At 37.6% G+C, this 18821-nt stretch overlaps 1 protein-coding gene across 1 annotated transcript; it reads left to right on the plus strand.

The window, feature by feature from the left end:
* The first annotated feature begins 16598 nt into the window (after positions 1-16598).
* Positions 16599-17781, plus strand: LOC137758924 (neuropeptide Y receptor type 6-like). Its single transcript, XM_068534877.1, is given in 3 exon segments — positions 16599-16682; positions 16684-16973; positions 17022-17781. Coding segments are annotated over 3 exon segments (1134 nt in total).
* The last annotated feature ends 1040 nt before the right edge of the window (positions 17782-18821 follow it).

The following is an 18821-nucleotide window of genomic DNA, read 5'->3' on the forward strand; positions in this document are numbered from 1 at the left end:
TAAACGAACTTCTCTAAGTGGGAAACACAACAGAAGAAAAGGACCTACAAAAACAAACCCAAAACAATTACGAAAATGGTAATAGGAACATACATACCGATAATTACCTTAAACGTGAATGGATTAAATGCTCCAACCAAAACACACAGCCTCACTGAATGGATACAAAAACAAGACCCATATATATGCTGTCTACAAGAGACCCACTTCAGACCTAGGGACACATATAGACTGAAAGTGAAGGGATAGAAAAAGATATTCCATGCAAATGGAAATCAAAAGAAAGCTGAAGTAGCAATTCTCATATCAGACAAAATAGACTTTAGAATAAAGACTATTACAAGAGACAAAGAAGGACACTACACAATGATCAAGGGACCAAGCCAAGAAGAAGATGTAACAATTGTAAATCTTTATGCATCCAACATAGGAGCACCTCAATACATAAGGCAAATGCTAACAACCATAAAAGGGGAAATCGACAGTAATACAATAATAGTAGGGGACTTTAACACCTCACTTACACCAACGGACAGATCATCCAAACAGAAAATTAATAAGGAAACACAAGCTTTAAATGACACAATAAACCAGATAGATTTAATTGATATTTATAGGACATTCCATCCCAAAACAGCAGATTACACTTTCTTCTCAAGTGCACATGGAATATTCTCCAGGATAGATCACATCTTGGGTCACAAATCAAGCCTCAGTAAATTTAACAAAATTGAAATCATATCAAGCATCTTTTCTGACCACAACACTATGAGATTAGAAATCAATTACAGGGAAAAAAACGTAAAAAACACAAACACATGGAGGCTAAACAATACATTACTAAATAACCAAGAGATCACTGAAGAAACCAAAGAGGAAATCAAAAAATACCTAGAGACAAATGACAATGAAAACACGATGATCCAAAACCTATGGGATGCAGCAAAAGCAGTTCTAAGAGGGAAGTTTATAGCAATACAAGCCTACCTCAAGAAACAAGAACAATCTCAAATAAACAACCTAACCTTACACCTAAAGGAACTAGAGAAAGAAGAACAAACAAAACCCAAAGTTAGCAGAAGGAAAGAAATCATAAAGACCAGAGCAGAAATAAATGAAATAGAAAGAAAGAAAACAATAGCAAACAGCAATAAAAGTAAAAGCTGGTTCTTTGAGAAGATAAACAAAATTGATAAACCATTAGCCAAACTCATCAAGAAAAAGAGGGAGAGGACTCAAATCATTAAAATTAGAAATGAAAAAGAAGAAGTTACAACAGACACCACAGAAATACAAAGCATCCTAAGAGACTACTACAACCAATTCTATGCCAATAAAATGGACAACCTGGAAGAAATGGACAAATTCTTAGAAAGGTATAACCTTCCAAGACTGAACCAGGAGAAAAAGAAAATATGAACAGACTAATCACAAGTAATGAAACTAAAACTGTGATTAAAAATCTTCCAACAGGGCTTCCCTGGTGGCGCAGTGGTTGAGAATCTGCCTGCTAATGCAGGGGACATGGGTTCAAGCCCTGGTCTGGGAAGATCCCACATGCTGCGGAGCAACTGGGCCTGTGAGCCACAACTACTGAGCCTGCGCGTCTGGAGCCTGTGCTCCGCAACAAGAGAGGCCACAATAGTGAGAGGCCCGTGCACCGCGATGAAGAGTGGCCCCCGCTTGCCGCAACTGGAGGAAGCCCTCGCACAGAAACGAAGACCCAACACAGCCAAAAATAAATTAATTAATTAATTAATTTTTTAAAAAAAAGTCTTCCAACAAACAAAAGTCCAAGACCAGATGGCTTCACAGGTGAATTCTATCAAACATTTAGAGAAGAGCTAACACCCATCCTTCTCAAACTCTTCCAAAAAATTGCAGAGGAAGGAACACTCCCAAACTCATTCTATGAGGCCACCATCACCCTGATACCAAAACCAGACAAAGTTACTACAAAAAACGAAAATTACAGACCAATATCACTGATGAATATAGATGCAAAAATCCTCAACAAAATACTAGCAAACAGAATCCAATAACACATTAAAGGATCATACACCATGATCAAGTGGGATTTATCCCAGGGATGCAAGGATTCTTCAGTATACGCAAATCAATCAATGTGATACACCATATTAACAAATTGAAGAATAAAAACCATATGATCATCTCAATAAATGCAGAAAAAGCTTTTGACAAAATTCAACACCCATTTATGATAAAAACTCTCCACAAAGTGGGCATAAGAGGGAACCTACTTCAACATAATAAAGGCCATATACGACAAACACACAGCAAACATCATTCTCAATGGTGAAAAACTGAAAGCATTTCCTCTAAGGTCAGGAACGAGACAAGGATGTCCACTCTCATCACTATTATTCAACATAGTTTTGGAAGTCCTAGCCATGGCAAGCAGAGAAGAAAAAGAAATAAAAGGAATACAAATTGGAAAAGAAGAAGTAAAACTGTCACTGTTTACAGATGACATGATACTATACATAGAGAATCCTAAAGATGCCACCAGAAAACTACTAGAGCTAATCAATGAATCTGGGCAAGTTGCAGGATACAAAATTAATGCACAGAAATCTCTTGCATCCCTACACACTAATGATGAAAAATCTGAAAGAGAAATTAAGGAAACACTCCCATTTACCATTGCAACAGAAAGAATAAAATACCTAGGAATAAACCTACCTAGGGAGACAAAAGACCTGTATGCAGAAAACTATAAGACACTGATGAAAGAAATTAAAGATGATACCAACAGATGGAGAGATATAGCACGTTCTTGGATTGGAAGAATCAATACTGTGAAAATGACTATACTACCCAAAGCAATCTACAGATTCAATGCAATCCCTATCAAATTACCAATGGCATTTTTAATGGAACTAGAACAAAAAAATCTTAAAATTTGTATGGAGACACAAAAGATCCCGAATAGCCAAAGCAGTCTTGAGGGAAAAAAACGGAGCTGGAGGAATCAGACTCCCTGACTTCAGACTATACTACAAAGCTACAGTAATCAAGACAAAATGGTACTGGCACAAAAACAGAAACACAGATCAATGGAACAAGACAGAAAGCCCAGAGACAAACCCACGCACTTATGGTCAACTAATCTATGACAAAGGAGGCAAGGTTATACAATGGAGAAAAGACAGTCTCTTCAATAAGTGGTGCTGGGAAAACTGGACAGCGACATGTAAAAGAATGAAATTAGAACACTCCCTAACACCATACACAAAAATAAACTCAAAATGGATTAGAGACCTAAATGTAAGACCGGACACTATACAACTCTTCGATGAAAACATAGGAAGAACACTCTTTGACATAAATCACAGCAAGATCTTTTTTGATCCACCTCCTAGAGTAATGGAAATAAAAACAAAAATAAACAAATGGGACCTAATGAAACTTACTTTTGCAAAGCAAAGGAAACTACAAACAAGACGAAAAGACAACCCTCAGAATGGGAGAAAATATTTGCAAACAAAGCAATGGACAAAGGATTAATCTCCAAAATATATAAACAGCTCATGCAGCTCAATATTTAAAAAAACAAACAACCCAATCCAAAAATGGGCAGAAGACCTAAATAGACATTTCTCCAAAGAAGACATACAGATAGCCAAGAAGCACATGAAAATCTGCTCAACATCACTAGTTATTAGAGAAATACAAATCAAAACTACAATGAGGTATCACCTCACACCAGTTAGAATGGGCATCATCAGAAAATCGACAAACAACAAATGCTGGAGAGGGTGTGGAGAAAAGGGAACCTCTTGCACTGTTGGTGGGAATGTAAATTGATACAGCCACTATGGAGAAGAGTATGGAGGTTCCTTAAAATACTAAAAATAGAATTACCATATGACCCAGCAATCCCACTACTGGGCATATACCCAGAGAAAACCATAATTCAAAATGACACATGCACCCCAATGTTCATTGCAGCACAATTTACAATAGCCAGGTCATGGAAGCAACCTAAATGCCCATTCACAGATGAATGGATAAGGAAGATGTGGTACATATATACAATGGAATATTACTCAGCCATAAAAAGGAACGAAATTGGGTCATTTGTTGAGACATGGATGAATCTAGAGACTGGCATACAGAGTGAAGTAAGTCAGAAAGAGAAAAACAAATATCGTATATTAACGCATATATGTGGAACCTAGAAAAATGGTACAGATGAACCTGTTTGCAGGGCAGAAATAGAGACACAGATGTAGAGAACAAACGTATGGACACCAAGGGGGGAAAGCGGCGGGGGGTGGGGGGTTGGGGGGATGGGGGGGTGGGATGAATTGAGAGATTGGGATTGACATATATATACTAATATGTATAAAATGGATAACTAATAAGAACCTGCTGTATAAAAAAATTAAATAAATAAAGCACTTTGAGGGGGAAAAATGTGGTTTATTCAAAATGTATAAAATTTGAAGATACTGTCATAAAAAATATATACTAAATGTGAAAAATCAAAAATTAAAATTATTTTCACATTTGTTTTCAAATATTGTCTTTTTTCCAAACTGCTCAAAATTATCTATAAAATTAAAAAGCAGTATACAAATTGTAATTAACAAATACCAAATTTTAAGTAAAATTATTATAATAAAATGGAAACTCATGTAATTTTTTAAAAAGCTAATTAAATCCTATTATATATATATTTGTTTTTTAAAGTCTTTATTGAATTCGCCACAACACTGCTCCTGTTCTATGTTTTGGCCCCCTGGCTGCAAGGCATTTGGGATCTTAGCTCCCCAACCAGGGATCGAACCCGCACCCTCCACACTGGAAGGCAAAGTCCCAACCACTGGACCGCCAGGGAAGCCCCCCTGTTATATATTTTTACAAAAATAGAACTACTCACAATTCTAGGATTCAAGGCTCATCCATTGCCACTGTCAACAACTGGCATCACATATATTATGCCTGGAATTTCATGTACAAAATTTAAGAGTAATATGAATTGCTTATTATTGTAAAATATTCCTCAGCTGCCATGGACCACTGTTACAAATATCACCTTAATTTGTGAGTAGAACCACAAACTGGAATACAATGAAAAACAAGAAAATGTGTCATTAGTAGTACTGGAAAACAGTAGTTCATTACACAAGAATCTATTTCATTTATGCTAAGTTAATTAGTCTTTCCTCTCACCTAAGAACTTCTGTCACTCAAAGCATCCCCATACTACAAAGCAGTATCCATAACCAACATCAACAGCCCATAACCTTCATGATATTTGGACATAATCACCTTTATTTTCTGAGGGCATGGGGCAAGTGATGGAGAGAAGTGTACCTTGGGCCTGAACGGTCTTAGTCTTTTAAGTGTTTAGAATTACAAGTTGTGCTCTGCCAGTGCTGAGTGCTGGAACCAAGATGACACATTTTTTTTTTTAACATGTGTGATATGTGGGTTCTCTAAGTACAAGACCCAGGGCAGGTTGTCCTCTGCCCCAAGTCTTAAGGTAGTACTCTAAAGCTTTAGTAAGTAAATAGGTCCTCTAGGATCTACTGAAATCTAAGGAAAAAACAATCAATTCAAGCAGGTTAATCCTAACAGCTTTTCTTTTTAAAAATGCTTATAATGAGACAGCTCTTAACAAAGACAGAGGTAAAGACAACTTCAGCAGGGTGAGAAAAAAAAAACAGAAAGCCTTTCTTTACCAAGCTTTTAGTATAATCAATTATAACACAGATCACTGAGACTTTGAGTTTAGACACTACTTACATTTTTCAAGATGCTCCTCAATCTTGACTTTCCCTAATATGTAAAAGTATGGGCTCAGAGAATCACCTAATGGTTTAGTTTACACTTATCAAGGCACAGCAGATTAAAGACAATAAAATGTGTTTTATAACTAAATATAAAACTTATAATATAATGAGAGAGAAAGTAACAAAGCGGCAAGAGCTTCAGAAAGATGGGAGAAATAATCAGGGGCTTAAGTTCTTTCTTTGGATACTTTGCTTGTTGTCCAAGGCTGTTAGCCTAAAAACTACCTTTTGCAATTAAAACAGTGAATTTTAACCGAGGCAAACAAAACTCAAATGCCTGCTAAATTTTATCATCAATAAAGACAGCACAGGATTATATCAAACATCCCCTTAAAAATTAAAAAACAACTGTTTTCACCATTTCCCAATATCTCACGCTCTTTCTAGGCTTTCTTTGGGAAGGGATGCAAAAACAGAAAACAATTAACTTTGCTCTTAACCTGGATTATATACTTCTACTAAGGCAAACTCTAAAAAACAACAATAACTGTCACTTACTGAATATCTACTATGTGCTACCATTTACCTTCAAAATAATCCTGCCAGACAGATGGCAATATTCACCTTACGGAAAAGAAATCAAAAGCTCACAGAGAAGCTCAAGGTGACCCAGGTTAGGTAACATGGGACAATCTGGGTGCAAAGCCAGCTCTGTCTCACTCAAGCTGCCTCTCAAACTCTTCACCAACATCACAGACAACTAAGATGATCTCTTAGTATGCTAATACTAAGTTATTAGTATGCTAATACCTCACTGCTAGTTATTGCCACTGTTCTATGTACAGAAAAGATATTTGTTTTTTAATAAGCCCTCCAAAGTTTGCTACTCTCTATATTTCAAGTACAAACAGATAAATAAGTAAGGGGGATACCAGTAAAAGATGACTGGGGCAAGACGAGGTATGGGCCCTGAACTACTTTGACTCGTCAAGTTTCCACAGAGGAGGAGGTTGGCTTCCACTCCTGTAGCGCACATCCCGACCCCCTGCCACATACTCCACCGGGCCAGTGACCTGGCAGGGTTCTATAAAACACAGATACATAATTTCAGTGTTGTTGACTGCCTGGTAATTTTGAGTTTTTAATTGGTTAGTTTGGTGTATTGGGAAGGGAAATAGAACTGATTTGCATGGCTTAGTTCTAAAATTTGGGGTCCATCAATGAATCTTTGAGTTAGGAAATATTTTAAAATGTTGCTAGTCTATCCACTAGGCCATGTCAGAAAGATCTTCAACCACACTTGATATTCCATAGCCCTGCTTCTCAAAGTCTTTGAACACACTCACTATAAGGAAATACTTCTTATATTTCATTGAAATCTCACTTTTCAGTCTTTTGTAACAGTGAGGAACAGCCCCCTCTTGTAATAATCTTTCAAATACAGAAGAGGGCTTTTCAGTCCCCACTTTTATTTAAGAAGCTTAGTTGTTGTCAGTTTCAAAGTGCTTGATGAAAATCTTATTTAATAATACACAACTTTCCTGGGGAACTTAGGTTAACTTTAATTTTAAAAGCATTTTCATTAGTCTCATAAATTATAGCAAAATCAGGAATAAAACCCATCTCTTGGGGGCTTCCCTGGTGGCGCAGTGGTTGAGAATCTGCCTGCTAATGCAGGGGACACGGGTTCGAGCCCTGGTCTGGGAAGATCCCACATGCCGCGGAGCAACTAGGCCCGTGAGCCACAACTACTGAGCCTGCGCGTCTGGAGCCTGTGCTCCCAACAAGAGAGGCCGCGATAGTGAGAGGCCCGTGCCCCGCGATGAACAGTGGCCCCCACTTGCCACAACTAGAGAAAGCCCTCGCACAGAAACGAAGACCCAACACAGCCAAAAATAAATAAATTAATTAATTAATTAATTTTTTTAAAAAAGTAACAAATGTTCAAGTACAATTGGTGTCTTTAAAAAAAAAAAAAAGAGTATCTTGGAATTCTTTTAAAAAAAAAAAACCCATCTCTTAGGTGATAGTAAATTCTCTAAGAACAACCACTAACGCTTATGAATAATTTTCCAGGAATATTTAAATTAAATGTATGATTTTGGCAAAGCTATTTTTTTAAAGTACAAAACATATGTATACATACCAGAAAATGCCACAGATTTTCACATGCACTCTTATTACCATCTCTATAAGATGACTGAAAGTAACATTTTGAACACATCTTGTAAATAACTCCATCTAATATCACTGCTGCTGTGACTCCTGACTCCTCCCTTCTGACTCTTCAGTGGCCTTCAGATCCTAATGGATTCCTGAGCTTGATCTTCTGTGCAATGATTTCAACTCTGGAAGCAGCTTCTGAAGCTATAGATCGTTTAATGGATAAATAAGCCAAGAAGGGAGAGGGGCATGTTATGGCTTGGACAGGTGGCTGACATGTCATCTTTTGACATAAAAATAAACTTAGAAAAATAATCATGAAAATGAAGAAAGAAAACATGTAGAAGATGAAAAGAATAGCAACAGAGCCAGAAATTTCCAACAGGTAAGAAACTGGGAAACAAACCTCTAAAATGCTAAATAAAAACCTTGCAAGTATGTTTTTCAAATATTCTTTTCATGTTAAAATAATCCCGTTTCTAAGTATGTGAAGATCATTAAAAATTAGAACTGTTGTATGTTCAGGCCTAATTATACCGGATGTCTCTTGCTTATGTGATCTGAAAAACAACCCCACAGCTTTAAAATGCACCATTGTAAAGAAATTATCAAAACAAATCACCAAATGCTAGTATTGGCAAAATGGAGTTTTCATTACTTTTTGTTCATCTGTTTGTAAATAAACTTAAAACCTGGTATACTTATATTCATTGGTAGAGTTTAGCTCTCCTTTCTTTATACATTTAATGTGTTGTTATTTTAAGAATTAAAAGCCTCAACATTCCCAATAATGAAAAGTTCAGTCATTAACCTCCATGGAAAATTAAAGCCAATTCAGACAATCTGTATTGGCTTGATTTTAAAAGTAACTGTTAGGCTCTGGAAAATGAAATGTGTACATTTTCTACTGACATTTTATATGGACTCAGGCAACTGTCAAATTCAAGGAAAAACAGATAAACCATCTCCAGCAGAGAAAATCAAAGTACATGTAATAAAACTATAATGTTACCCCCAAATCTTAAAAGCACACATTTCTGCAATAGATAGATGTAAAATCTGATTTGGGGGGAATGGCTGAATAGTTGAGTAGGATAAGGAGTTTGCACAATATAGAATAACCAGGCCAATTACACTTTTATAAGGCTGTGAAAGAGTAAGCATTTGTTTCTTGATGCTTTTTTTTTTTCTTTTTTTTTATTTTTTAAACATCTTTATTGAAGTATAATTGCCTTACAATGGTGTGTTAGCTTCTGCTTTATAACAAAGTGAATCAGTTATACATATACAATATGTTCCCATTTCTCTTCCCTCTTGCATCTCCCTCCCTCCCACCCTCCCCATCCCACCCCTCTAGGTGGTCACAAAGCACCGAGCTGATCTCCCTGTGCTATGCGGCTGCTTCCCACTAGTTATCTATTTTACATTTGGTAGTGTATATATGTCCATGACACTCTCTTACCCTGTCACATCTCACCCCACCCCCTCCCCATATCCTCAAGTCCATTCTCTAGTAGGTCTGTGTCTTTATTCCCGTCTTGCCACTAGGTTCTTCATGGCCTTTTTTTTTTTTTCCTTAGATTCCGTATATATGTGTTAGCATACTGTATTTGTTTTTCTCTTTCTGACTTACTTCACTCTGTATGACAGACTCTAACTCCATCCACCTCATTACAAATACCTCCATTTCATTTCTTTTTATGGCTGAGTAATATTCCATTGTATATATGTGCCACATCTTCTTTATCCATTCATCTATCGATGGACATTTAGGTTGCTTCCATGTCCTGGCTATTGTAAATAGAGCTGCAATGAACATTTTGGTACATGACTCTTTTTGACCTATGGTTTTCTCAGGGTATATGCCCAGTATTGGGATTGCTGGGTCGTATGGTAGTTCTATTTGTAGTTTTTTCAGGAACCTCCATACTGTTCTCCATAGTGGCTGTATCAATTTACATTCCCACCAACAGTGCAAGAGTGTTCCCTTTCCTCCACACCGTCTCCAGCATTTATTGTTTCTAGATTTTTTGATGATGGCCATTCTGACCGGTGTGAGATGATATCTCATTGTAGTTTTGATTTGCATTTCTCTAATGATTAATGATGTTGAGCATTCTTTCATGTGTCTGTAGGCCATCTGTATATCTTCTTTGGAGAAATGTCTATTTAGGTCTTCTGCCCATTTTTGGATTGGGTTGTTGGTTTTTTTGTTATTGAGCTGCATGAGCTGCTTGTAAATCTTGGAGATTAATCCTTTGTCAGTTGCTTCATTTGCAAATATTTTCTCCCATTCTGATGGTTGTCTTTTGGTCTTGTTTATGGTTTCCTTTGCTGTGCAAAAGCTTTTAAGTTTCATTAGGTCCCATTTGTTTATTTGTGTTCTTATTTCCATTCCTCTGGGAGCTGGGTCAAAAAGAATCTTGCTGTGATGTATGTCATAGAGTGTTCTGCCTATGTTTTCCTCTAAGAGTTTGATAGTGTCTGCCCTTACACTTAGGTCTTTAATCCATTTTGAGTTTATTTTTGTGCATGGTGTCAGGGAGTGTTCTAATTTCATACTTTTACATGTACCTGTCCAATTTTCCCAGCACCACTTATTGAAGAGGCTGTCTTTTCTCCACTGTATATTCTTGCCTCCTTTATCAAAGATAAGGTGACCATATGTGTGTGGGTTTATCTCTGGGCTTTCTATCCTGTTCCATTGATCTATATTTCTGTTTTTGTGCCAGTACCAAACTGTCTTGATTACTGAAGCTTTGTAATATAGTCTGAAGTCAGGGAGCCTGATTCCCCCAGCTCCATTTTTCGTTCTCAAGATTGCTTTGGCTATTCGGGGTCTTTTGTGTTTCCATACAAATTGTGAAATTTTTTGTTCTAGTTCTGTGAAAAATGCCAGTGGTAGTTTGATAGGGATTGCATTGAATCTGTAGATTGCTTTGGGTAGTAGAGTCATTTTCACAATGTTGATTCTTCCAATCCAGGAACATGGTATATCTCTCCATCTATTTGTATCATCTTTAATTTCTTTCATCAGTGTCTTATAATTTTCTGCATACAGGTCTTTTGTCTCCTTAGGTAGGTTTATTCCTAGATATTTTATTCTTTTTGTTGCAATGGTAAATGGGAGTGTTTTCTTAATTTCACTTTCAGATTTTTCGTCATTAGTGTATAGAAATGCAAGAGATTTCTGTGCATTTATTTTGTATCCTGCTACTTTACCAAATTCATTGATTAGCTCTAGGAGTTTTCTGGTAGCATCTTTAGGATTCTCTATGTATAGTATCATGTCATCTGCAAATAGTGACAGCTTTACTTCTTCTTTTCCGATTTGGATTCCTTTTATTTCTTTGTCTTCTCTGATTGCTGTGGCTAACACTTCCAAAACTATGTTGAATAATAGTGGTGAGAGTGGGCAACCTTGTCTTGTTCCTGATCTTAGTGGAAATGGTTTCAGTTTTTCACCATTGAGGACAATGTTGGCTGTGGGTTTGTCATAGATGGCCTTTATTATGTTGAGGAAAGTTCCCTCTATGCCTACTTTCTGCAGGGCTTTTATCATAAATGGGTGTTGAATTTTGTCGAAAGCTTTCTCTGCATCTATTGAGATGATCATATGGTTTTTCTCCTTCAATTTGTTAATATGGTGTATCACATTGATTGATTTGCGTATATTGAAGAATCCTTGCATTCCTGGGATAAACCCCACTTGATCATGGTGTATGATCTCTTGATGCTTCTTATGGTTACTTAACATAGTAGTTTGTTCTGAGGGAAAACTATAAGATGTGCCTTTACAGAGATTCAAGTTCTACTTGTTTTCATGGAACACAAATGATTAATTTGATTGATTTTAAGAAATGACCCAAATAAACTAGAAATATTACTTTGTGTATGGTTTAGAAAGTAGAAGTCCTATTCCTGGCTTTGCTATTAACTATGCAACCATGAGCAAGTCACTGGGTCTTAGTTGCCATGTTTGTAAAGTCAGAATTAAAGTAGAGTACAGGACTGCTGTTGCGATCAAATAAGACAACCCACCTTGTCAGTACTTAAATTCGTTTTTAAAAATTGTAATTGAAGTAGAGTTGATTTACAATATTGTGTTAGTTTCAGCTGTACAGCAAAGTGATTCAGTCATATATACATTTTTCTCAGATTCTTTTCCATTATAGGTTATTACAAGATATTGAATAGAGTTCCCTGTGCTATGCAGTAAATCTTTGTTGCTTACCTATTTTATGTATAGTAGTTTATATTATTCTCCTATACTAGTTAATTTGTTAATTCTACACTCCTAATTTATCTGTCCCCCTCTCCCTTTCCCTTTGTTAACCCTAAGTTTGTTTTCTACGTCTGTGAGTCTGTTTCTGTTTTGTATACAGATTCATTTGTACTATTTTTTAGATTCCACATGTAAATGATATCATATAATATTTATCTTTCTCTGACTTGCTACACTTCGTATGATATTCTCTAGGTTCATCCATGTTGCTGCAAATGACACTATTTCAGTCTTTCTTATGGCTGAGCAATATTCCATTGTGTATATATATACCACATCTTCTTAAACCAATCGTCTGTTGATGGGCACTTGGTTTGTTTCCATTTCTTGGCTACCGTTCATAGTGCTGCTATGAACACTGGGGTGCATGTGTCTTTTCAAACAGAGTTTTCATCTTTTCTGGATATATGCCCAGGAATGGGATTACTGGATAATATGGTAGCTCTATTGTTCGTTTTTTAAGGAACCTCCATACTGTTTTCCATAGTGGCTGTATCAATTTACATTCCCACCAACAGTGCAAGAGGGTTTCCTTTTCTCCACACCCTCTCCTGCATTTATCATTTGTAGACATTTTGATGATGGCCATTCTGACCAGTGTGAGGTGATACCTCATTGTGGTTTTGATTTGCATTTCTCTAATAATTAGTGATATTGAGCATCTTTTCATAGCACTTAAATTCTTGAGTGAATAAATAAATGGGGTAGTACTTTAGACAAATTAAGCTCTAAACAAGTGTGAGATGTTATTTGCACCAACACAGCCATAGATTCTATATTCCTAGAGGCTTAAGGAAAAGGAGAGAGAGTTCTTGCAGTGTGATCCTGCACTATTTTGGGACCCTCACATACATACTTGGAGGGTGGGGATACAAAACTTCACTTTGCCCGAGGCCACAGGCTCTTTGAAATTACATAAGGAAATTTTTTAATATAAAAGAAAATGTTCTGCTCACCTGCTTTTAAAATTAAGAACAACAAATACAGAAATTTCTTCAAGAAATATAAAACAGGAGGTAGCAGAAAATAGTGGAAAGAGCATGGAACTCTCCAAGAAGCAGGAGACTAAGGCTCTGGTCCCTGTTCTGCCAGTAATTAACTGCAAAGCCACAACATCTGTCAAATGGGAGGGGTATATTAAAATACCTATAGAGTTTCTTCCAGGTCAAAACACCATAGCACCAAATAAAATATAAGAGATAATCTAAAATATGCTTTAGTTTTTCTGTGTTATGGATAATTACGGGAAAGGAGGAAACAGAGAAGAGAATAAGGCAGATAGGCAGAAAGGGAGGAAGATAATGAGAGGTAAGGAGAAAACACACATAGACCAAGGGGCAGACACACAAACTCTACCCCCAACACCTCCCCCCAGCCCAAAAAAGAATTGTATGAATAGAGACAGAAAGAAAGACACACACACACACAAAAAGACATTCAGATACAGAAATAAATATGCATATGCAGACTCTGGCAGAGTAAAGCTTTTATTTTGTTCATCTTGAAACTTTTAAACACAAAACTACCAAAAAATGTGTAATGTAATGCTGTACTTTTGCATTAAAAGGTATAAACAGAGCCAGTTCAAGGTATGTGCCTCATGAGCATATCTAGATACAATCAAGTTGAAAGATTGAAGACTACCTACCTCTGCCATATGCTACTCATATTTTGGGGCAAAATATCACTTGGTAATTTGAGATCTCACATCTTTGGGGGTCATTTGCAACCAAACAAGCCAAAGATGAACTTTCCTAAAATAGAAATGTATCCCAAGAATTTTTTTATGAATCAAGGCTTAGCATTACTTTGCTTCCAGATAGGCAAGATTTAAATATTTTAACTTAATAGTTACCAATTACGTAAAGTGTAAATCCCACACTGCCATTCAAAGTCCATATTGGGAATTTACTTGTTAATCTTCTCTGAACTGTAAAGAGGGCACTGGATAATGTAACTCCAGCACTCCCCTTTGATTCCCCCCGAGATGAGGCCCATCTGACCTTTTGAGCTTCAAGCCTCTGTAGGAATTTATAGACCGGGGAACTAATTTGTACTTTGCTACTAATCATTATAGGAGAGAGTAGAGGGGCCTCTACTAAGTTTTAGACCTGCTGTTGCAGGGTGGTGAGTGATACTCATTCACCTGGCCCAGACAACCCAGATCAATAAGAATGGGCAACACAAGGGTTTCCGATGTTTATTCCCATCTCTATTACCAAACTGCTAGGAAATCTGCAAAACTGTATGAATTTCCAAATCTGTAAACAGAAAACTGTTATTCAGACCTAACTTTGCAAGGTTCACAGGAAGTTTTTCTTTATTGTAGACAGTAAGAGCTGGGAGGCACAAGACTTTGCTGGTTTTGTAAAATAGGCCATTTTTAAAATTTCATTTGACAGATAAAGAAATTGAGGCCCAGAGAAGGGGAGTGATTTGCCCAAGATCAAAAAGCTAGTTAGGGCTTCCCTGGTGGCGCAGTGGTTAAGAATCTGCCTGTCAATGCAGGGGACATGGGTTCGAGCCCTGGTCCGGGAAGCTCCCACATGCCTCGGAGCAACTAAGCCCTTGCACCACAACTACTGAGCCTGAGTGCCACAACTACTGAAGCCCGCAGGCCTAGCGCCCATGCTCCGCAACAAGAGAAGCCACTGCAATGAGAAGCCCACACACCGCAACAAAGAGTAGCCCCCCGCTCGCCACAACTAGAGAAAGCCCGCGTGCAGCAACAAAGACCCAACGCAGCCAAAACTAAATAAAATAAATAAAATTATTTTTTAAAAAAAGCTAGTTAGCAGCAGGACATGTCTCCTGACAGGAAGTATAGTGCTCATGCTAGCATACCCATATGTATCTGTACATCTGTACACTGCCTATTTCCTTTTCATCCCTTTCCTCCTCCAAGTGAAGCTTGTTTAGTGGCAAGTAAACAATCAAAGTTTTCTATTTCTCATTTATAGCTCTAGTCCACTGACTGTCATAAAAGGCTTAAATCTATCTTGACATTTCCCTTCAGCCAATATCTGTGAACTCTAATTTTGTTGAACCCCTGAATCATCCAAGCCCTAAACTGCATCTCAAATACCTCTGTATACAAATTTTGCTATTTCTACTCATCACCACAGCACATCTGAACCATAGATCAGTTCCTTGTGTCCTTCTTTATCTTTTATCAATGCCATTTATGTTGTTTTCTTCAAATTCCTAAATAATAAACCAAGATAAGGGGTATTTTTTTCCTTTGCTCTCTTTCAACATGTCCTCTTTGGGCCAGAAATGTCACCACCTGGAATGGCAGGGCATTCACCATGTCTGTTGCTCATCCTGGTATGAATAACTCCACTGAATTTGACCACCCTAAGCCATGCTGAGCCATAGGATCAAGGACCCCCTTTCCTCTAGAAGTCAGAAAAAGAAGAGACCCAAAGGAAAAGAAAACTGAGGGAATGCTTTCTAAATAAAGTTAATTCTGAGTAATAGCTCACTAGGCACTAGCTACCTTTGCTTGATCTCTAGAATCTGAGCCATGTACCCAGAAACGGCTTGTGCCAAGTCTGGCTTCAACCCCAGAGAATGGAAGAAAGAAAAAGAGGGGAAGCCATATGCTGTTCCATAGCGGGCATGATCTGGGAGTCTAGCCCCCAGACTTAAGGCTATAGACTAGCTCTGGGGAGTGGAACTGACAAATTTTATTCAGCACACATATACTGAACACATACTATATGCTCTACGTTGGGCGTGAGCAACAAATTTAGTTGCGTGATCTCATTTAGTCCTCACAACAACACAGAAATACATTGTTTATCCCCATTTTACAGCTTTAAAGAACTGAGCCATAAGGGTAATTAACTCATGTCAAAGTCATACAGACACCAAACAGTGATGCTCCAAGTGGAGCCCAACTCCAAACATAGTACTCTGGCCTCCACAGCACACATATACAAAAAAGACAGAAAGTGATAGGGATGGAAAGATACCTTTGAGCTACCTTATGTAGTTAACAGAATGCTGTGGCATTCCCTTTCTCATTATCTCTAAAGATTATACTGTTGGGACAAATAAAACACCCTGAGATGAAAGGAAGGCAAGGATACAGAGACTCTCTGGATATCTCTCTATGTACTCTCAGGGACATTGTTCCACCTATAGAATTGTCCAGGTTGTTAAGAACTTGCATTAATTTTCTGGGTTCTGTTTAATTTTTTAGGATCTCAAGAGCTTACTCAAGTCATTCATGTATTTCCATCAAGCAGACAAAGAGGAAGACTAAACCCTACCAATCACTCATTGAAAGACTCAGAGCAAAGTTCTTTCCAAGAACTGATGGCCAAAATATCCAGCCATAATACAAGTAAGCTTAGAAAAGCTCTTCTTACAACTCTGACATGATGGAACTTTTCCTAAACCATCCAGCATCTAATAAAACCACTATAAAGAGCAACAACTCTGCATTTTTCTACTTTGAGTCCTGTACACCCCACTTCCCTAGCCTTGCTCCTATTACTCATAGTCTATACTGTGATCTTAATCATGGACTTTTTTGGAAACCTGTCTCTCATTATTATCATCTTTAAGAAGCAGAGAGAAGCTCAGAATGTCACCAACATACTGTACACCAATCTCTCCCTCTCTGGCATCTTGGTATGTGTCATGTACATCCCTTTTACTATCATCTACACTCTGATGGATCACTGGATATTTGGGGATATCATGTGCAAACGCACCTCCTATGTGCATAGTGTCTCCATATGCACATAGGAGGTGTCTCTATGTCCATACCTCCTATGTGCATAGTGTCTCCATATGCACAGTGTCTCTGTGTCCATATTCTCACTTGTGCTAACTGCTGTTGAAAGATATCAGCTGATTGTGAACCCTTGGGGCTGGAAACGCAGTGTAGCTCACGCCTACTGGGGTATCACATTGATTTGGCTAGTTTCCCTTCTGTTGTCTATTCCCTTCTTCCTGTCCTACCACCTCACCCATGAGCCCTTCCAAAACCTCTCTCTTCCCACTGACCTCTACACCCAGCAGGTGGCCTGTGTAGAGAACTGGCCCTCCAAAATGAACTGGCTCCTCTTTACAACCTCCCTGTTTATGCTGCAATATTGTGTCCCTCTGAGCTTCACCCTCATCTGCTACCTGAAGATTGTTATCTGCCTCCGCAGGAGAAATGGGAAAGTAGACAAGAAGAGGGAAAGTGAGAGCTGGGTCAGGGAGAACAAGAGGATCAACACGATGTTGATTTCTACTGCGGTAACCTTTGGGGTCTGCTGGCTTCCCTTGAACATCTTCAAGGTCATCTTTGACTGGTATCATGAGGTCCTGATGAGCTGCCACCATGACCTGGTATTTGTATTTTGCCACTTGATTGCTATGGTTTCTACATGTATACATCCTCTGTTTTATGGCTTTCTCAACAAAAATTTCCAGAAGGACCTGGTGTTGCTTATTCACCACTGCTGGTGCTTTGCACCTCGGGAAAGATATCAAAATATTGCCATCTCCAGTATGCACACAGATGAATCCAAGGGATCATTAAGATTAGCTCATACATCAAGAAGTATATAAAAACTGCTAACACTTAATGCTAAAGCCCTTCTTATGTGAGAGATGGAGAGGTAATGGCTGGGGATAAGGCAAGATGCAGAAGAAGCCAGAACTAAAAAAATTTTTTAAAAAGCAACTTTATGCTAACCAGTTTTGCTTTAGGCCACACCTATCTGTCTCATATATCCACCCAATACAAACATACACACACACACACACACGTGTGTGTGCACATGCGCACATCACCCTTTTCTCTTAGAAGAATAATAACTCACACACCTAGCTGCCATCATTTGTGACAAAGAATGACAGTGAGAAAGCAAGAGAGGCAAGGAACACTGATGGCTGGGGAACAAAATTCCCAGATATTGTTATTCAATAGAATATCCACAGAGTTATTACTAATGACGTGCCCACTGAAAACAATACTATATATATCTCCTTAGTGCTGAAGCAATGCCACTTTCACATATAGAAATTGTAACTTTCAACCATGTAACTATTCAACTAATTAGCAATGTCAGAAAGACCCATTATAATTTACTAATTAGCTAACTGAGTTTGGATTGGAAGTTGAAGGAATGGTTTTAACTTAACATTTAAACTAAGTATTGTAATTATAATTAATTCACATGCCTGAGTCAGATTCTCTAGTTTACGACAACAGTACATTTTCTTCACTAACAATGCTATTAGTGCCACTAGAACTGGTCACAAACTCTTTAGCACTCCAATTATGCTCAAATCACATAAACTAACTTATTAATGGCCAATGTAGATAGAGCTTTCATTACAAAATGACTTTTTATCTCTAATTCTTTATGTATATTAAGTAGGGGTTATTATGACTCTATCATTGGGTCTGATGAACTTCATCAGTAACACTCTTAAAGTTAGCTCCAGATTTTTTAAAACCTCTTGCATATCTTATGACTTAAACATTTTAAAAATATCCCTCATCCCTACAGAGTCACTTAAATAGAGAATCAGGTAGATTGTCTTCAGAAAGGATACTAAGCTACTGTTCAAATTAGCTCAATGACTTTTACTAAATGATGACA

The sequence above is a fragment of the Eschrichtius robustus genome, chromosome 2, assembly GCF_028021215.1.
Source record: "Eschrichtius robustus isolate mEscRob2 chromosome 2, mEscRob2.pri, whole genome shotgun sequence".
NCBI lineage: Eukaryota > Metazoa > Chordata > Mammalia > Artiodactyla > Eschrichtiidae > Eschrichtius > Eschrichtius robustus.